The 22,196-nt window shown below is 41.3% G+C and overlaps 1 protein-coding gene across 2 annotated transcripts in view; it reads right to left on the bottom strand.

The window, feature by feature from the left end:
- SEMA6B (semaphorin 6B) overlaps positions 1-22,196 on the bottom strand; it is a 129,225-nt gene that overhangs the window by 10,394 nt on the left and 96,635 nt on the right. For both annotated transcript variants that reach the window (XM_075281159.1, XM_075281166.1), the window contains exons 12-14: positions 17,727-17,876; positions 11,496-11,684; positions 11,275-11,412 (exon numbers count right to left, since the gene is read on the bottom strand). In XM_075281159.1, coding sequence (XP_075137260.1) covers positions 11,275-11,412; positions 11,496-11,684; positions 17,727-17,876 — 477 coding nt within the window. The remainder of the gene's footprint in view (positions 1-11,274; positions 11,413-11,495; positions 11,685-17,726; positions 17,877-22,196) is intronic.

Below are 22,196 nucleotides of genomic sequence, written 5' to 3'. Positions count from 1 at the left end.
ATATATATCCATTAAATGTTAAGTGCTAGCAAACAAATATCAATAAAAATTACCTATACTAGGAGATAACACATATGTAGTACAGGTAGTCCTCGGGTTACGACGGTCTCGAGTTACGCCGTTTCGTGGTTACGATGCTTTATACGACGCCTCATTCCGACTTACGCTGTTTTGCGGCATAAGTCGAACTACGCGTAACTACGTGCAGCGGCGGAAGAATAGAGTCTAGTACTGTACACTGTACCCGGTTACACGAGGAAAACGAGTCTCCTGCACGCCATAACAACCTTCATTATGGCTCCCAAGCGTAAGCCAGAATCATCTGATACCACTGGATCAAAGAAAAGGAAGGCCATCACCATGGAGGTGAAAGTGGATATCATCATGAGATCTGATAAGGGGGAAACACCAACAGAAATTGGGAGGTCATTAGGACTTAGTCGTTCCACTGTTGCTACAATCAAGGATAAAGTTCGTATCCTTGAACATGTGAATGGATCTGCTCCTATGAAAGCGACAGTGATAACAAAGCAGCGTAGTGGGCTTATCATTGAGATGGAAAGATTATTGGTGCTTTGGTTGGAAGACCAAAATCAATGGCGTATCCCTGTGAGCCTTATGGTTATTCAGAAGAAGGCTAGGCGACTGTTTGAGGCGTTGAAAAGAGAAAAGGGGGAAGGAAGTGAAAGTGAAGAATTTGTGGCGAGTAGGGGTTGGTTTATGAGGTTTAAGGATCGTGCCAATTTCCATAACATTAAAGTGCAAGGTGAAGCTGCTAGTGGTGATGAGAAAGCAGCAGCTGAGTTTCCTAAAGCATTGGCTGAGATAACTGAGGAGGGTGGTTACTGTGCTCAACAAGTGTTTAATGTGGATGAGACATGCTTGTTTTGGAAACGTTTGCCTAACCGTACGTATATTGCCAAGGAGGAGAAGTCAGCACCAGGCCATAAAGTCGGCAAGGAGAGACTGACTTTGCTTCTTGGGGGCAATGCTGCTGGCGACTACAAACTGAAGCCCATGCTGGTGTATCAGGCTGAGAATCCAAGGGCACTCAAGGGCATTTCAAAGGGTCAACTACCAGTCATCTGGAAGTCTAATAGGAAGGCATGGGTGACACTTGCAGTGTTTGATGACTGGTTCACCAACCATTTTGTACCAGGCGTGGAGCGGTATTGTACCTCCAAGGATATCCCCTTTAAGGTGTTGCTAATTCTGGACAATGCCCTTGGACACCCTTCGCATCTGGATGACTTTAACCCTAATGTCAAGGTGGTTTATCTTCCACCTAATACCACTGCCCTAATACAGCCTATGGACCAAGGAGTCATTGCTACATTCAAGGCCTTGGTAATGCTTTAGAAGCAACTGAAAAGAATAAGGACTTGACTCTAAAGGACTTTTGGAAAACATACAACATCCTTGATGCTGTGAATAACATTGCTGCTTCCTGGGATGAGGTTAAGCAGACCAGTATGAATGGTGTGTGGAAAAAACTGTGTCCCCAGTTTGTGAATGATGTCACAGAGGTTCAAGAGTCAGTGACTAGTGTCATAAAGAACGTTGTTGATATGAGTAAGACAATGAATCTGGAGGTGGAGGAGGAGGATGTCACAGAGCTACTGGCATCTCATGGAGAGGAGTTATCTGCTGAGGACCTTATTCAACTGGAGAAGCAGATGATAGAGGAAGAGGAAGACATACCAACCCCAGAACCCAAGAGATTTACAAGGCAGGGCTTGGCAGGAGGTTTTGCCCTGATAGAGGAAGGGTTGTCAAGGTTTGAGGCTGAGGATCCCAATACGGAGAGGTACACTAGGGTTGCCAGAGGAGTCATGGATTGCCTTAGGTGTTACAAGGAGATCTTGGAGGAGAAGAAGATGATCTCCTTCCAAACTAACCTGCAGCAGTACTTCAAGAATGTAGAGAGGCCTGCAGCAGATCCTGCAACAGATCCTGTACCCTCTACCTCAGCTGCCCCTCTTGACTCACCAGCCCCAGTATCTCCAGCACCTTCTGCAGACTCCTCCCAATAAACCTGTTCTCTCTTTGGAATTGTTATCTTTGTTTATTACAGTACACTGTTTATTACTGTTACAGCACTTACAGTATTTCATTATTAAACGTACTGTACTGCACAATATTTTACTGTACCTGTGTTTATTGATAATTATGTAGGGTACTGTATTAGAATAGGTGTTTGGATAGGCTAAGTGTTTACAGTACAGTACTGTTATTATGGTACAGTACTGTATGAACGTATAGTCCGACTTACGTCGAAATTCGGTTTACGACGCCGCTTAAGAACAGATCAACGTCGTAAGTCAAGGACTACCTGTATATGCTCATGTGTCCTACTGAGCCTATAAATACTCCCACATGATACTACCACAGGATATTTTATCTCTGATGTTTACCTGCCGATAGGCCCTAGCTCCCATTAGCAAGACCCTAATTGTCCCTACACGTTTCACCGTGCAGTAACACACCGCTCTTCAGGGGACCTTATTCTAGACTGACTACTATCTGCAAGCTCCTTTCAACTCAAACACATATGCCCACAGTGGTAGGACACATCTCAGAGGGTTCTATCTCCTGGCGCTAGCTACAGGTAGCGACACTGACAGCTGCACGGTGAAACGCGTAGGGACAATTAGGGTCTTGCCTGAGGGTCAGATTGGGACTGCCCTTGTTAGCTAATGGGAGCTAGGGCCTATCGGCAGGTAAACATCAGGGATAGAATATCCTCCTGTGGTATGCCCGGCTCTGACTGTGTCTCCCACCTAGAATTATGGTAAGACCGTTCATTTTTTCACTCTTCATCTTATCAGGTCAGTGTACTTTATGCCTGTAACCAAAAGTACCATTGCTGTGGTGAAAATATCTCTTATGTGGTAGTATTTATAAGCTCAGTAGGACACATGAGCACGCTATGGGTACGCTAGGTTCACGCCTGCTTGGGGACCCAAGAAATGGAAACCTAATCCGCTGAAAAAACGATTACCTGCAAAAAAAACTCCGGACCCCATAGACTATAATGGGGTCCGCCAGGTTTCCGCTGGAAAAATGCAGAGAGAAAACAATCCACAAACTGTGACACGAGGAGGCTGAGCTATGTACATACAAATAAACAATAACTGGCCAGATAATACTATAAAATTACTGAGACTCAAAAGACTGACACTATTACAGATAAGTTATGCAAAAAGCAATGGTACCGCACACTCGATAATGAAATAGCATGGTGCTAGCAGAAAAGGGTCCTTCGACCCCTCAGCCACTATGAAAAAATGCTGCTGCACACACTAAATTGCAGGGAGTGCCATAATTTATTTACGAAGCCAAAAAAATAGGTGTTACAATCGTTGTGCCATGGGCATAAGAGAATCGGCATATATAGAGAGCAATAGATCAGTGATTCTTAGCGTTTCGGTCTTAGGACCTTCCTCAGAAATGATCTCAAAGAGGGTAGCTGGCTGATATGATGCCTTAGACAACTTGGCAGCGAAACCCTTCAAAGATATACGTGAAGACACAGAACACAGACAAGACAAACAACAATAAAGGGAGGTCAGCAAGCCAAGGGATCAGTAACAGTCAAGCAAAGCAGTACAGATTCAGAATCCAAGAGGACAGTCAAAGGTAAAGCCAGAGGTCAGGAATATGAATACAGGTAACAAAACAGCAAGAGTGAATAGCCAGCACTCAGAAGGCAATAGTAAGCACAAACGTGAATGTCAGCAAACAATAAATAGGAAAGAAGAACACACCCCAGAGTTGATAGGAAGATAACATGTCATTCACACAGATAAGGCTAGGTTTAAGTATTAAAGGAACAGAGGGAAAACAAGGTGAAGGAGATGGGTGTGGTGGAAAAAAAATCACTGAGGTGAGGGAATAGGAGAGTGTTCTGACAATACAAGAATTGGTGTAATGATCTTAGAAAAATTGTTGATGAATCTTATATAGAAGTTAGAAATCCAATGAACCTGTGAATTTCCTTCTCATCTTTTGAAATTGGCCAATCAACAGCCTTGATTTTATGAAAATCAATACTCAGACCTTCTGGTGAAATGTAGAAATTCACATTTCTCAAGTTTAATATATAAGTAGTTTCCTTAAAGTCATGGTAGAATAGTGCAGACATGTTTGCAATGCTGCTCCAGGTTTTCTAAAAAAAATTAAGATATCGTCCAAATAGGTAATAATAAATTGATCCAGTAAGCCTCTGACAACCTAATTGAAAAACTATTGGAAAGTGGCTGGGGCAATATATAGTCCAAAGCCTATTACAGAATATTCAAAGTGTCCATACCAAGTCCTGAAATCAGTCTTCCATTCAGCTCCTGGACGGATTCTGTCCAGGTTATATGCTCCTCTTAGATCAAGCTTATTTTAGCTGTACAAAGCCTTTCAAGTAATTCTGGGATTAAAGAGTATCTGTTTTTAACTGGACATTATTAAGTTCCCTATAGTCAATGCAGGGATTCAGGGTAGAATCCTTCTTCTCCACAAAAAACAAAGGTGCCCCAGCTTGGGTTTTAGATAGCCGAATAAATCCTTTTTCTAAACTCTCATCCAGATACTCTTTTAAGGCCTTAAGTTCTGGTTCGGAAAGGGAGTAGATATGACTAGAGATGAGCGAACACTAAAATGTTCGAGGTTCGAAATTCGATTCGAACAGCCGCTCACTGTTCGAGTGTTCGAATGGGTTTCGAACCCCATTATAGTCTATGGGGAACATATACTCGTTAAGGGGGAAACCCAAATCCGTGTCTGGAGGGTCACCAAGTCCACTATGACACCCCAGGAAATGATACCAACACCCTGGAATGACACTGGGACAGCAGGGGAAGCATGTCTGGGGGCATAAAAGTCACTTTATTTCATGGAAATCCCTGTCAGTTTGCGATTTTCGCAAGCTAACTTTTCCCCATAGAAATGCATTGGCCAGTGCTGATTGGACAGAGTACGGAACTCGACCAATCAGCGCTGGCTCTGCTGGAGGAGGCGGAGTCTAAGATCGCTCCACACCAGTCTCCATTCAGGTCCGACCTTAGACTTCGCCTCCTCTGGCAGAGCCAGCGCTGATTGGCCGAAGGCTGGCCAATGCATTCCTATGCGAATGCAGAGACTTAGCAGTGCTGAGCCAGTTCTGCTCAACTACACATCTGATGCACACTCGGCACTGCTACATCAGATGTAGCAATCTGATGTAGCAGAGCCGAGGGTGCACTAGAACCCCTGTGCAAACTCAGTTCACGCTAATAGAATGCATTGGCCAGCGCTGATTGGCCAATGTATTCTATTAGTGTGAACTGAGTTTGCACAGGGGTTCTAGTGCACCCTCGGCTCTGCTACATCAGATTGCTGAATGGAGACTGGTGTGGAGCGATCTTAGACTCCGCCTCCTCCAGCAGAGCCAGCGCTGATTGGTCGACTTCCGTACTCTGGCCAATCAGCGCTGTCCAATGCATTCCTATTGGAAAAAGTTTATGTCACAAAAATCACAATTACACACCCGATAGAGCCCCAAAAAGTTATTTTTAATAACATTCCTACCTAAATAAAGGTTATCCCTAGCTATCCCTGCCTGTACAGCTATCCCTGTCTCTTAGTCACAAAGTTCACATTCTCATATGACCCGGATTTGAAATCCACTATTCGTCTAAAATGGAGGTCACCTGATTTTGGCAGCCAATGACTTTTTCCGATTTTTTTTTTATGCCTCCGGTGTCGTAGTTCCTGTCCCACCTCCCCTGCGCTGTTATTGGTGCAAAAAAAGCGCCAGGGAAGGTGGGAGGGGAATCAAATTTTTTTGGAGTTTGCCACGTGATGTTCGATTCGAACACATCGAACAGCCTGATATCCGATCGAACATGTGTTCGATAGAACACTGTTCGCTCATCTCTAGATATGACCAAAGGGTATTTTAGCATCAAGTAACAGTTCTATTTGACAATATTATGGATGATGAAGTGGCTTATCTGCATTTTTCCTTTCACAAACATCCAGAAAATTCTCTGTATGATGGAAGTAACAAGTCTTTAGTGCAAAGTTCAGAAATTGATGGGTTCTCAGACAATGAAGAAACAGGTTTAGTCAAACAATTCAGCTGAAAAATTTCTGAATGAAACCACAAAGTGTGTGTTTCGCCCGTCTATGGATGGATTGTAAGTAGACTCCAAATGACTGGAAAAATTGGGGAGCAATCGGTGAAAAACAAATGTTTTCATGATGATCAGGCTTGATGAGGACTTAAAGTTGCACAGTCTCATGAGTGACATGTCAAGAAGATAGTAGTGACCCATCAACGGTTTCCACATCTACAGGTGCTGACTTTGTTAACAGTCCAATATTATCATCACTAGCAAAGGTTATGTCCATGAAATTTCCAACAGCCCAGAGTCTATGATAGCAGAACAAGAAATCTCATGTGTTTCAGCACAGATGTGGATTAGCACAATGAAATGAGACTGTGGCACAAATATCTGGTCATCCCCCAGGGCTAATGGAAAATGTTAGTCTGATTGATCACGTTCCTAATTTGATCTGTTCTTGTTTGAGCATTTTATAGCAAAATGCCCTGATTCCCCACAAAAAATGGAAAGGTTTCCAGTAAATAATCTCTCCTTTTCTGTTGTAGTAAGGTGTTTCCAAATTAAATCAATCTGCATAGGTTCAGGTAGAGATTCAGTATTTTGCTGGGTCATTTGAGTGAAAGAATAGACAGGTTTATTCTCCAATGTCCACTGTTTTCCTTTTTCTTATTTCATTAAGTCTCAGATCAATTTTAATACACAATTGAATAAAGTTCTCCAAATCAGCTTGGGTTTCCACCCTGGCAAGTTCAACCTTCACTTTTTTTCATCCTGACTTTTCTGTGTTGCTAGATTCCAAGTAGTATCAGATATCCAGTGGCAAAATTCTGCAGTATATTCAGTAACTGAACGTTTTCAATGCCACATAGAATGCAGTTTGGCTTCAGCTGTGGAACAACAATTGAGGACATCAAAGACTTGACTCATTGGCTGTAATAAAGTCATCTAATTCATTTAAAAGTTCACTTTTTCCACATATGGGAAGGCCCATGTAAGAGCTTCGTCTGAAGGAATATTGATGATAAACAACACCTTTTTCTTGTCCCTAATGGAGCATATTAGGCTTGAAAAAGCGTTTGACAACGCGAAACGGCTGTTGCCTGTTTTTTCTGCCATTTATGTCATCTCTCCCTCCCTGAGGACTCATTTTATTGTACTCTAATAAAGGTATCATTTTACATAAAGGAAGAAAAATGCCTTCTACTGATTGGTGAGTGCCCACCCATATTTCTTCATAATTCATTTAAAAGTTCGCTTTTTCCACATATGGGAAGGCCCATGTAAGAGCTTCGTCTGAACGAATATTGATGATAAACAACACCTTTTTCTTGTCCCTAATGGAGCAGGTTGCATTTGAAATTATCATTGCGTTAAAGACATCTTAGAAATGACAACGATCACCACTAAACATCAATAGCAATGGCATACGTGGATCTCAAGCTGAGCCATATACCTCCAAAAGTTGTCTTTGCAATTTAATATTTTTTCTTTGTTGACTATGTACCAGAGTTTGTAACGGTGAAAACTTTTCTTGGTAAGTGCCACCTACCAAGTTCAGAAACTTGTCCCCTCAAGGTTTTGACAGTGGACTCCACATTGGGCCATAATATTCTGTAAGTTAATAATACTATTGCTCACCTTGTATGAGGAATCATCAAGGTCTGGAAGGTGAGGTGGGAGTCGAGTGTCTAACAATCCAGATGATTTAAGTTACTGAATTAAGCGTGGTAATAACACACAAGTTCGGTACATAAATAAAGGCAGCAGTTTCCGCCCGGAACGGGCAAACAATGCAGTGAGAAAACACTATTTGCAGCGCTTTTCTCTCTGCATTTTTCAAGCAGAAAGGAGAACGGAGCTCCAGCGCTGGTGGGAACCTAGCCTTAAACCTAAATAACAGAGGTAACTAAGTTATATAAAAAAAAATGATGATCTGGAATTGTTATTTTATGGGGATGCATTTTTTTTTTTTTTTTTTTACCAAAAAGGACATTATGATCTGATCTTAGCAAGACATCAATTGACATTTGCTTCAGAGAAAGGATCTGAGAATTGAAACATACTCATTGAGTTGTTCAATTACCTTCCACATTTCACAGATTCCTGTAAACACAAGTACCCTCTGAGTAATCCATGCAACTTGAAATTCTAAAGCGGAGTCTGAGAAACGTCAGCACTGCCAGAACAGTCTCTATTAAAACACGCTGTATCAGAACATTATGTTTGCATTTGTCCAAACAGGCTGAAACTTCTACACCTGATTTTTAGTAAGGGAGGTGGTTTCACTAGGCGAGAGTTCAACATCTTAAAATGGACAGAACTACTTTCTTTGGCTGTCTTATAATTAATTTCTCACTTGATTTCAGATATGCTGAAATATATATTTTAACTTGTTTTAATGAACACTTAATGCAATACAGTGTATGAGAGCATAAATTACAGGACAGTAATAGTGACATGTCAAAGAACATCTTTGCAAATGAGTCAAACGAACACTTGTATGTAACCCAACATAGTTCCAAAGTTTTGCATAAATGATAGAGGAATATAGGGGTCAGTCCCCATTCATATGTTGCGCCTTGTACACTGTAAAAGATTCAAAACTAACAATAAGCAAATTTTGCACAAGTAATAAAGGAACTAAATGTAGTATGGACAATGTACTTAGAGGAGTCATCAAATAGGGAGTATTTAGATATATTGTGAGGTTAGATAACGAGTGATTATGTGCAGGTTTCAAATTTGCCAGAGAAACCTGGGAGAGGGAGGAGTTAATGGCAAATCATACTATACCTCCCCATACCTTGCAAACTTCTGGAAGCAGCCCCTATGTTTCTATATCAGCTTCTCATAAAGGATGGTATCTTCCATTTCCGCACAGTCGGTAGCTTGTCACCCATTCACCTTAGTGCTATGGCCTTTCTGGCAAGGAATAACGATTCCTGCAAAAATATTCTTATATAATGTGGCCACTTCAACTCCTCCAAGAGGTCCAACAGGCATACTCTCGGGGTAGCCAGAACTGGGATCATAATAATGCTGGATAGTGTGGCCAATCCTGGTCTCCATAATATACCCATATTGGGGCAATCCCAGACCATATGGTAAAAGTCAGCATGTAGGCTAGCGCATCTGTGAATCCTGTCCTCTGGAATGCGACCCATCTCTCTATATTATAAAAATCTATTTCTGTCTGTCTGTCTGTCTGTTCTTTATCCGCAACCAAACGACTGGATCGATTTTCACCAAATTTATCACACAGACACTTCAGGTGTCCGGGAAGGTTTAAGACTAGACCTCAACTTGCTTGGACGTACCATTGCTGCGATACAGCATTCCCAAAACACTGATCCCCCATTAGCCAATACAAACCTGCAAGTCTTTCACTCATATTCCAACTGCCATACACACGGTCCCTCCACATGCACAATCCAATACTGATATTCAAACTGAGATACACGCATCAGAGGATTAGATACACAGGTCAGCACCCAGTATCACACGCCAGAGGATTAGATACGCGCGTCTGCACACAGTTCCACATGCTGGAGAATAAGATACACGCGCCTGCGCACAGTACCACACGCCGGAGGATTAGATACACAAGTCAGCACACAGTATCACACGCAAGAAGATTAGATATGCGCATATGCACACAATACCACACATCGGAGGATTGGATAGGCGCCTGTGCACACAGTACCAAATGCCGGAGGATTAGATACGTGCATCTACACACAGTACCACATGCCAGAGGATTAAATATGCAAGTCTTCACATAGTACCAACGCCAGAAGATTAGATACTCATGTCTGCACACAGTACCACGCACCGAAGGATTAGATACACGCGTATGCACACAGTACCATGCACCGGAGGATTTGATACGCTCCACTGCACACAATTCCACATGCTGGAGCATTGGATACGCGCCACTGCACACAATACCACACGCCGGAGGATTGGATACACGCCACTGCACACAATACCACACGGGGGAGGATTAGATACACGCCTCTGCATACAGTACCACACGCCAGAGGATTAGATACGCGCCTCAGCACACAGTACCACATGCTGTAGGATTAGATACACACATCTGCACACAGTTCCACAAGCCAGAGGATTAGATACGCACCTCAGCACACAGTACCACATGCTGGAGGATTAAATACGCAACTCTACACAGAGTACCACACAGAGTTTTACTCCAGGTTTCCATAGCAACAGGGCGCTGTGGATGACATTGTTACACAAGATCACATTCACACAGCTTTACTCCAGGTATCCATAACAACTGATCGCAGGTTTTTCCCTGATATCCAAACTGAGATACACATGATCACATGACGCTTATGAACACAAACATAAACTACATACAAAATACACCAGTGCAAAACCGGACAATTCTTATGGGGTCACTACACAAACAAAAATGAAATATACCAGAGCGAAGCCGGGTCCCCCTGCTAGTCTTATATAAAAGTGTTAATTCCTGCTCTGTGTATGGGTGGTATGTACTTATCTTCACATAGAGGTTACCTTGTACTGCACTGCAAGGATAATATTGTATTGTATAGATAACTATATTGTATTAATAGTACTGTATGTACTGTTAACTCTCAGCTTCGATTATGGCACACTAATTTCCCCACTTGGGATAAAATTCTATTCTATTCTAGCCTTGGAGGGTAACCTGGCCAGCATTAGATTAAACCACTGCGTGAGTCTGCTTGCTTCTTTTGTCATGATAATGGCACATTGCATGTATTGGTTAACAAAAATAAAACCTTAATATAAGGAAAAAATTTTTACTATAGACTACCACACACTTCCTCAGTCAGATTTTTTTTATTTTTTGCTGTGATGGTGGCACTTTATATATCGGCTAACAAAAAAAAACACTATTGCCCATAAACAAACCCCTAAAAGATTTCTCACTAACAGGATTGAATTTGTCAGTAAAAAAACCCATTGATTTCAATGTGTTCCGCGTGTTAAACCGAAACCATTTAAGTCAATGGGAGTTTTTTTTATCAGCGCTGATTCTGCTGCGAGTTATCGTGTTATAGGCACGAGTTATTGGGTTATCGGGCGAGTTATCGGCCTGTAGTCTACAAATTTTTATGTATAATAATCCATCAATAAAAATGTATGATTCCTTTAAAATTCTTACTTCATACATCCATTATGTCTGTCACAGCGTGCAAGAGGCACTTTTACCACACATCTCGAATACACCACTAAGAGAGATCCTGACCCCTTGTCCAATTCCAGACCTATGATTTTCTGTTCTTCTTCCTTCTCCCCACATCTGCAAACAGGAAGAAAAATATCGTAGTAATACACAAATGACACAAAGTAAATATTAACTCACAAAGCTGGACACAGACATACCTGTCTGCAGGGTATGTCTGGATCTCTTCAAGCAAGATGCTGTGCTTGTAGATATCTCTTTCAAATACACTCAGTTTGAGAGTGAGAAGATACTTCAGGACAATTCCAGAGTTGGAGACAAGGAAAATAACCGTTTCATTCCCAAATACACCACAAGATGTATCCACAGTAATGTGTGTTAGCTGGTCCCTGGAAAGTTGCACAATAGAAATGTATTTTTGTTAATTTTCTTTGCTTAATTTTGGCATATGACATTCAAAATTGTGACATTTAACAGAACAGAACAGTTTATACTCATTTTCTAAACTCCAATTATATATTGAAGCCGATCCTATCTCTATATACTATGAGTAATGTGTGGTTCTCTCTACGAAGGACCCACGTATTACACAATGTTCACACCATATATGTATATACATAAAATACAAAATGCAAACAGTTGCATTTAATCAGTTTACACGTGTGGGTGTCTTTTTTGTATTAAAAAAATCAAACGATTATTTTTTTGTTGTTTGCAGAGTCCGGATGTATTGTCATAAATCGCAAGACAATATATCTTCTAGTGCCAGTGGCGGAACTACCGCAGAGGCAGCTGCCACAGGGCCCGGGCCATTAGGGGGCCCGGTGACAACCGCTACCGCTGCGTTTTTTTTGTTTTGTTAATAGGCCCTATTTACTTGCTGGGCCGGGATCGGTAAGTGACACCGTGGTCCCCACAAATACTATTATTATACTCGGGGGGTCTTTGCAGACCCCTGAGTATAATGATCAGCAGATCGGGAGAGGTAAGGGAACATAAACACTGTTACTTACCTCTCCACGATCCTGCCAGGCCTCCTTCCTAGTTGTCTGACGTCACATGAACCCGGCCTGCTTCCTGGGTCATGTGACGTCCGACGTCATAGAAGAAGGATGGCAGCGGAGAAGACAGCGTAGGAGCCGGGGGACAGGTAAGAAACAGTAATTTTTTATGTTTTTATTCCCCCGGGTCTCCGATTATTATACTCTGGGGTCTGAAAAGACCCCAGAGCATAATAATTGTTTATGGGTGTCCACAGTGGGACATAATACTGTGTGCAGGGGCCACTATGGGGGATAATACTGTGTGCAGGGGCCACTATGGGGGATAATACTGTGTGCAGGGGACACTATGGGGGATAATACTGTGTGCAGGGTCCACTATGGGGTATAATGCTGTGTGCAGGGGCCACTAAGGGACATAATACTGTGTGCAGGGGCCACTAAGGGACATAATACTGTGTGCAGGGGCCAATAAGGGACATAATAGTGTGTGCAGGACTTACTAAAGGACATAATAGAGTGCGGAGAAGGGGGTCGGTCGAGGTCTTCGGCGTCGGTGTCGGTTGGGGGCCCCCATGTCAAAAGTTCGCCAGGGGGCCCTGCCATTCCTAGTTACACCACTGTCTTGTGCATATGCTACAACAACATTCCTTCGGAAAACTTTGGGCTATTTAAAGCCTATGGACACTTTTGTCGTATATATGAACAGTTTCCTGGCACCAGGTTTAGCATTAGTAGGGGTAAAACTGGGCAACCCCAAAGGGGCCCCCTGCTTTAGAATTGTTGTCTGAGGAACCAAGGCACAGGGCACATAATTTTCATCACAAATATAAAAAGACAGCAGTGATGTTTCCTTGGTTCTCCCTTCCTAACCCTGCCAAACATTATAATTTATACGAAACAATAAAAACTTAAAATGTAAAAAAAAAGTGGCGGAAAGCTAATCTAATTTCCAAACACATCAACAAACTCGGTATCTTCCCAGAAGTCTCTCATTTTTTAGGTCCCCTCACTCAGTCACTCGAGCAATAGCCTCTTACACCCAGCAGCCTCCTTATTAACATTCATGGCACAATGACGTCACTACAGTAAGTACTAATGAGGAGGCTGCTATAAATTAAGTTAGAGTTTAACTTAACTTAACCCGTGAACCTAAATATGTAAGGCTGTTTACGGACTAATGCTAGATTCACACCTGTGTTTGGATTTCCATTCATGGGTTCCTCTTGGGGACACCAAAAACGGAAACCTAATCTGTTTAAAAAAGTGGTTACCCCATAGACTATATTGGGCTTTGCCGGGTTTCCATTCGAAAAAGACGGACAAAATGAGAGAGAGAAAAGCCCTTCTTGCAGGATTTTCTCTAGGCGTTTTTTAAGTGGATTCGGGGACAGAAACCCTGAACGGAGACAGGTGCAGGTGTGAATCTATCATGCATATATAGAGAAAAAAAAAATCATACCTAATAAAATAAATTAATAAAATAAGACTTTACCTATTAAATTATTATAAGTACATTTTTACATATATTAGGGCTGGGCATTTACAGACCCTTGCGAAAGTATTCGGCCCCCTTGAACTTTTCAACCTTTTGCCACATTTCATGCTTCAAAGATATCAAATTTGGGACACAAACATAACAAGTGGGACACAATTGTGAAGTGGATCGAAATTTATTGGATATTTTAAAATTTTTTAACAAATAAAAAACTGAAAAAGTGGGGCGTGCAAAATTATTCGGCCCCCTTGCGTTAATACTTTGTAGCACCACCTTTTTTTTTTTTTTTTTTTTATGTAGATTGTGATCCCCACACAGAGCTCACAATGTACATTTTTCCCCATCAGTATGTCTTTTTTGGAAGATGGGATGGAAATCCATGCAAACACGGGGAGAACATACAAACTCCTTGCAGATGGTTTTTTGCCCTTGGTGGGATTTGAACACCAGGACTCCAGTGCTGCAAGACTGCAGTGCTAACCACTGAGCCACCGTGTGGCCCCAGTAGCACCACCTTTTGCTGCGATTACAGCTACAAGTCGCTTGGGGTATGTTTCTATCAGTTTTGCACATCGAGAAAATGAAATTCTTGCCCATTCTTCCTTGCAAATCAGCTTGAGCTCAGTGAGGTTGGATGGAGAGCGTTTGTGATCAGCAGTTTTCAGCTCTTTCCACAGATTCTCGATTGGATTCAGGTCTGCACTGTGACTTGGTCATTCTAACACCTGGATACGTTTATTTGTGAACCATTCCATTGTAGATTTTGCTTTATGTTTTGGATCATTGTCTTGTTGGAAGATAAATCTCCGTCCCAGTCTCAGGTCTTTTGCAGACTCCAACAGGTTTTCTTCCAGCATGGTCCTGTATTTGGCTCCATCCATCTTCCCATCAATTTTAACCATCTTCCCTGTCCCTGCTGATGAAAAGCAGGCCCAAACCATGATACTGCCACCACCATGTGTGACAGTGGGGATGGTGTGTTCAGGGTGATGAGCTGTGCTGCTTTTACGTCACACATATCGTTTTGCATTGTGGCCAAATTTTCGATTTTGGTTTCATCTGACCAGAGCACCTTCTTCCACATGTTGGGGTGTTTCCCAGGTGGCTTGTGGGAGACTTTTTATGGATATCTTTGAGAAATGGTTTTCTTCTTGATACTCTTCCATAAAGGCCAGATTTGTGCAGTGTACGACTGATTGTTGTCCTATGGACAGACTCTCCCACCTCTGCAGTTCATCTAAAGTGATCATGGGCCTCTTGGCTGCATCTCTGATCAGTCTTCTACTTGTTTGAGATGAAAGTTTTTAGAGACGGCCGGGTCCTGGTAGATTTGCAGTGGTCTGATACTCCTTGCATTTCAATATGGAGCTTGCACAGTGCTCCATGGGATGTTTAAAGCTTGCAAAATCTTTTTGTATCCAAATACAACTTTAAATTTCTCCACAACAGTATCTCGGACTTGCCTGGTGTGTTCCTTGGTCTTCATGATGCTCTCTGCGCTTTAAAAAGGACCCTGAGACTATCACAGAGCAGGTGCATTTATACAGAGACTTGGTTACACACAGGTGGATTCTATTTATCATCTGTCATTTAGGACAACATTGAATCATTTAGAGATCCTCACTGAGCATCTGGAATGAGTTTGCTGTACTGAAAGTAAAGTGGACGAATAATTTTACACGCCCCGCTTTTCAATATTTTATTTGTTAAAAAAGTTTAACTTATCCCAAAAATTTCGTTCCACTTCACAATGGTGTCCCACTTATTGTTGATTCTTCCCCCAAAAAATAAAATGTGATATCTTTATGTTTGAAGCCTGAAATGTGGCAAAAGGTTGAAAAGGTCAAGGGGGCCGAATACTTTCGCAAGGAACTGTAGCTTGCAGTAAAAGTTCTACTGCCAACACATCGTTGACGTAAGACTGACATACTTGCTGACAATGACACACAAGCACTTATTAAAATCCTACACTTACTCACAAACTGACTTAGACATTGATTGACATGATGCATTTAAGGACACACAAACATACTGACATATTGTTACAGACATAGACTGAAACAAGCAATGAGTGTCATGATTTACTTTCTAACACACTTAGGCTATATGCAGATGCAGTCTATGGCTCAGTAAAAACAGCACGGATGACATACAGATTGGTATCTGTGTGTCATCAATGGTTTTACTGACCCATACATTGAAAATTTTACCTCCCCAAAAAACTGAATAAAAAGTGATCAAGACATCCAACATTCCCCAAAATGTCAAAAGAAAATGTTGCCAATTTTTCAAAGTTTTTGTAAAGTACAAAATCTATATAAAATGTGTTATTGTTTTGATCATGCTGGCCCAAAGGAATATAAACATGCAATTTTTAACACTTATATTTGCTATTTATACACAAAGGACAGTTATAGTGATGGTTTCACTGATTAAAGGGATTCTACCATTAAGATATTAATAGTAATTAAGAAAGGCTATTCATCTCCTACCTTAAGGGCTAGTTCACACGTGGGCAAAGGGGAGGTTTTTGACAGCGGAATTCGCTTCAAAAACCTCTCCTTTAACATGGTGGTCTATGTAGACCACTAGCTTTTTTTTTCCTCCTAGCGTTTTCCGCCTGAAGAAGCGACATGACCTTTCTTCAGGCGGAAAACGCCTGAAGAATTGCATAGAAGTGAATGGGAGGCGAAAACCGCGCGGTAAAAAACCGCGCGGTTTTTTGCACACAAAACCGCGCGGTTTTTTGCAAAAAACCGCGCGGTTTTCGCCTGCAGTTTCTATAGCACATATAGGAAAGAAAAACCCTAGCGAAAACCGCTAGCGAAAACCGCGTCAAAAACCTCGTCAAAAACCGCGTGGAATGCAAAAAACAGCGTCAAAAAAACTCCTCGAGGTTTTTTACCTCGCACAAATAAGCTAGGCGGTTTTCACGTGTGAACTGACCCTTAGATGTCTCCTACCTTTTTTGCCTCTCGACATTTCTGTTATCAACTGAGTATTAGGCTTGTATTAAAAGCAACAGATATGATGTTTTGAGTAGCTGCTGGAATCTAACAAACTGAAAACAGGAGCAAAGTATATACCATAACGGGGATGCTTTAGGCTAAAGCCCCACTTTGCAGAAATGCAGCTTTTTTTGTTACGGTTTTTTGAGCCAAAGCCAGGAGTGGTTGAGCAGAATTGAGAAGTATAAGAACTTCCTATATATTTCCCATTCCTTTTGTAGCCATTATTGGCTTTGGCTCAAAAAACCGCAGCAAAATCTGCAACAAAAAAAAGCTGCGTTTCCGCAATGTGGGGCCTTAGCCTTACCAAGCAAAATGAAGTAAAATTCTGTGCCTACCTAAAAAAAAAAAAAACTTAAAAACTTTATAGTGAAAGTTTTTGAATATGAAAAGCTACCAAATTTATTGAAGGTGTTGTTCTGGAAATGCAGATCTTGGCTAATCAGTGGACACTGGAAAGGACACCGGACACAACTCACAAGTCACTGGTGATGTCCTGTGTCCTTTCTTGTGACACTAATTAGCCCCAGTGGTCATGTGCAGCGAGGACTACTGCTGGAACAAAATCCCTTAGGCACTACTGGAGTGGACAGTGTTGGGAACACCAGAGCACCAGGGACAGATGGGTTTTTTTAAAAAAAATATTTCTCACCTTCCAGGGCCTAATGAAAGAGATCTTTACTTCCTGGACAACCCCTTTAAGGATGTGTGCCATTTCTGTTGTAAATTATTGAGGTACATGAATATCAGCCATAATGCGATGCATCTTCCACTTCTTAGAATGGTATTCTACTTCTATTTTAAATATAACATTTATTAATACATGAATAACTCTGTGGACTGTGTATGAATTGGATAAGTAATGGAAATCTATCAGTCTCATTATTAATTACAAAATTTGGTAAATATACCACTTTTTCTTACCGTGATAGTGTACGTGTTATCCAGGGAAAACCTCCAACAGAGGGGACAGAATCTTCCATCAAGGGATGAGACTTTACAAAATTGAGAACATCATCAGGGAGACTACGAGAAGAATTATAAGCCATGGAAGGACCAACACAGCAACCTGGGCTGCAGAGCGATACATAAGGCGAACAAAACATTGTAATGGAAAATACATTAGTGTTGTATATAAATATAGAAAATCTAATATAAATAAACTAATAAACACCTGACACTAAGTTCACACTTTTGTCAGGATGTTCGCTGTTCTGGCCCTTCAAAGGAACAATTGACAAACAAATTGTGGTTACATATTGGTACCAGCTAACCAGCTATCGGGTTTGTGCAGGACTTTTTCAGCTGCTGAATTCAGTTGGACATTGTGAGCAAATGTGTATTAGTATTGCAAGTGCTGGAAATATTGAGATCTGGGCTTGGTAAGGATTAACTGGTCTGATATAGGGGATTTATATTAATTTAGAGGTCTCATCTGTGGTATACAATTATTTAGAGGCCTGAAGGTAGGAATTTATTTAAGGGTCTGGTCTGTTCTTATGTCCTATTAGAATCTGATAAATTTTGGAGACTGGATTTTCAATTAACTTTACTGGTCTGTCTGATCTGTGCTCTGATACAATCTGAATAATTCAGTGGTCTGGGCTAGGGTGTGATGAGCTTTACAGTTTGCTCTGATGTCTGAATTAAATATGAAGTCTAGCATGAGATCTACAGTAATTTAGGAATTTGGTCTAGGTTCTGTAATGGGGGCTCCGAGGCAGCAGGAGGTACAGTAATGGAAGAAGCAGCAGGTTGTAATGTGAGGATGTGAAGTCAAAGATTTATTGCTAACAAACCCTGAAAAGTTGTCATTTAGTCTGGGCCAGATAAAAAAAGAAAAGGATAGGGAACAACTCCAATGAGAGAAGACACTAGTCACCCAATGTAGTATTAGGTATCCTGTTTGTGACTGGTTCCGATAGGTTCCAGATTCTACATGGTTGCAAAGAATTAGAAATAGATAACCCAGAACATATATAACCTGGAACTGATTGGGCTAAATATTGCAGTGCAATACTGAGCCTATAATATATATATTTGTATTATGGCTGCATGAAACAGGCTTTAGATACCAGGGTAATTGCTGTGATCACTATTATACTATTGTTTATTGCATCATGCATTGAGTAGCCTAAAAATCTCTTAAATTGTTGCAGTCAAGAAAGTACCTTCAATATTGCTGGACCAATTTATTTACCATTGATCAACTGTAAAATTGCGGCTATGTTTTCAAGATTTCCAAATTATTTTCTCAACATGCTAGCCATTAACTTGACAGCAACAATTTTAAAGTTACTCAATGCATTCCAGAGGACATCAAAGTGATTTTTCTCTAGCAATTAATGGCAATCTGTCAGCTCGATTTGGAACACTAAACCACCCACAGGTCATTATTGTCCCAAATCACCCCATAATAAAGCCATACGTGACCGCAATAAAAATAAAAAATTTTACTCACCCTGCAACTGTATTCTTTGCACGAATGCAGTTCTTCATTGAGTACACCTTGGCTTCAGTGCACATGCCCCGTACCTCCGGCACTTGCATAGTGAAGCTGGGGTATATGCCCTTGGCTTCACTGAAGAACTGCGCAGATGCCGGGAGCACCAGCCTAATGAGACTCACTGGACTCAGCAATAGGCAAGTATAAATGTTTATTTTAATTATGGGCTTGTATGGATTTACTACAGGGCGATTTGGGACACTACACTCCAGATCTAGAAGGACTCGACCTGACAGGTTCTCTTTAAATTGCTCCAAGCCTATTCATTTGACTCTGGCAATCGAGATGACATTTTCAAGCTACTCGATGCATTCCTATTCAATTAAATAAAAGTTAAGACCTGAAAAAAGGAAAGCTTTAGGTTTTCAGTAAAAAGTATATAACACACAACACAATGGTGTGGAATACAGCCTAGCTCAAATGGCCTTATTTTTGGTCCTTGTGCTGTGCATAACTACAATAAAGTGCGCACATACCTGGTATTTTTATATAAATTTAAAGATTTTTTGCAAATACAGCTCAGATACATTAACGCCTTCCCCCTCTGCGCCGTACTATATGATTCTGAGAGTGTAGTTAACGCTCAGTGCCGTAATAGTACAATACTGTAATGCTGTTTGAGACAAGCCGTTGAATACTCAGTCTCCGCAGATTAGCAGTCAAGGCATTCAAAGGTAAAGGGGACAAGATCGCCCTCCCGTCACCTCTCTCCAGAGTGGTTGCCATGGTAGTTAGGTGGTTGAGCAACAGCCTCCTGCGTGCCAATGCAAATTACACATATGGAGCCTAAGTGCGATGTGCCACAATACAATGTTTTGCAGCACATTGCACTGGGAATCAGAGAACCCAGGTTCAAGTCTTCTTGTGGGACAGGGAAAACAAACATATTAAGTATACTCATAGATGAGCGTATCAATAAATAGTGCTATTTATCCTGTACAGTGAATGACATAATATATATATATATATATATATATATATATATATATATATATATATATATATACATACATACATACACACACACACACACACACACACCGGCCACTTTATTAGGTACACCTGTCCAACTGCTCGTTAACACTTAATTTCTAATCAGCCAATCACATGGCGGCAACTCAGTGCATTTAGGCATGTAGACATGGTCAAGACAATCTCCTGCAGTTCAAACCGAGCATCAGTATGGGGAAGAAAGGTGATTTGAGTGCCTTTGAACGTGGCATGGTTGTTGGTGCCAGAAGGGCTGGTCTGAGTATTTCAGAAACTGCTGATCTACTGGGATTTTCACGCACAACCATCTCTAGGGTTTACAGAGAATGGTCCGAAAAAGAAAAAACATCCAGTGAGCGGCAGTTCTGTGGGCGGAAATGCGTTGTTGATGCCACAGGTCAGAGGAGAATGGCCAGACTGGTTCGAGCTGATAGAAAGGCAACAGTGACTCAAATAGCCACCCGTTACAACCAAGGTAGCCAGAAGAGCATCTCTGAACGCACAGTACGTCGAACTTTGAGGCAGATGGGCTACAGCAGCAGAAGACCACACCGGGTGCCACTCCTTTCAGCTAAGAACAGGAAACTGAGGCTACAATTTGCACAAGCTCATCGAAATTGGACAATTGAAGATTGGAAAAACGTTGCCTGGTCTGATGAGTCTCGATTTCTGCTGCGACATTCGGATGGTAGGGTCAGAATTTGGCGTCAACAACATGAAAGCATGGATCCATCCTGCCTTGTATCAACGGTTCAGGCTGGTGGTGGTGGTGTCATGGTGTGGGGAATATTTTCTTGGCACTCTTTGGGTCCCTTGGTACCAATTGAGCATCGTTGCAACGCCAAAGCCTACCTGAGTATTGTTGCTGACCATGTCCATCCCTTTATGACCACAATGTACCCAACATCTGATGGCTACTTTCAGCAGGATAATGCGCCATGTCATAAAGCTGGAATCATCTCAGACTGGTTTCTTGAACATGACAATGAGTTCACTGTACTCCAATGGCCTCCACAGTCACCAGATCTCAATCCAATAGAGCATCTTTGGGATGTGGTGGAACGGGAGATTCGCATCATGGATGTGCAGCCGACAAATCTGCGGCAACTGTGTGATGCCATCATGTCAATATGGACCAAAATCTCTGAGGAATGCTTCCAGCACCTTGTTGAATCTATGCCACGAAGAATTGAGGCAGTTCTGAAGGCAAAAGGGGGTCCAACCCGTTACTAGCATGGTGTACCTAATAAAGTGGCCGGTGAGTGTATATATATATATATATATATATATATATATATATATATATATATATATATATATATGTACTGCAATGTGCAAATTAACATATGTTGGTCACCTCGGCTTCCCCAAAAATAACAATAAAAGTGATCAAAGAGTCATACATACCAAACATTGGTACCAATAAAAAGTACAACTGCTATACAAATAAAGAGTCTTAACATATCTCCATCAACAAAACAGTAACAAAGTTATAGGTGTCAGAATATGGTGACCCCAGGAAAATCATTTTCAAAAAGTGACGATTTGTAAAAGTGATAAAACATAATAAAACCAATATAAATATGGTATCGCTGTAATTACAATGATCTGCCAAACAAAATTGCCTTGTCATTTTTAATGCATAGTGAACGCAGTAAAAACAAAATGCAAAAAAATATAGTTTTCACATAGACCTCCCAAAAAAAATGTTAATAAAAGCTAATCAAAACATTATATGTACCCCAAAGTGGAGTACAACTCATCACACAAAGAATAAGTCCTGACATAGCTATGTCAACAGAAAAATAAAGTTATAGATTTTGGAAGACAAGGAAGGAAAATATGAAAAAGCTCGCCGAGCATTAATGTACAAGCTAAATTGCATCCTTAAAAGGTTA

The sequence above is a fragment of the Leptodactylus fuscus genome, chromosome 1, assembly GCF_031893055.1.
Source record: "Leptodactylus fuscus isolate aLepFus1 chromosome 1, aLepFus1.hap2, whole genome shotgun sequence".
Lineage (NCBI taxonomy): Eukaryota > Metazoa > Chordata > Amphibia > Anura > Leptodactylidae > Leptodactylus > Leptodactylus fuscus.
The sequence above is the reverse complement of the archived record's forward strand: the minus strand, read 5'-3'. Positions and strand labels throughout refer to the sequence as shown.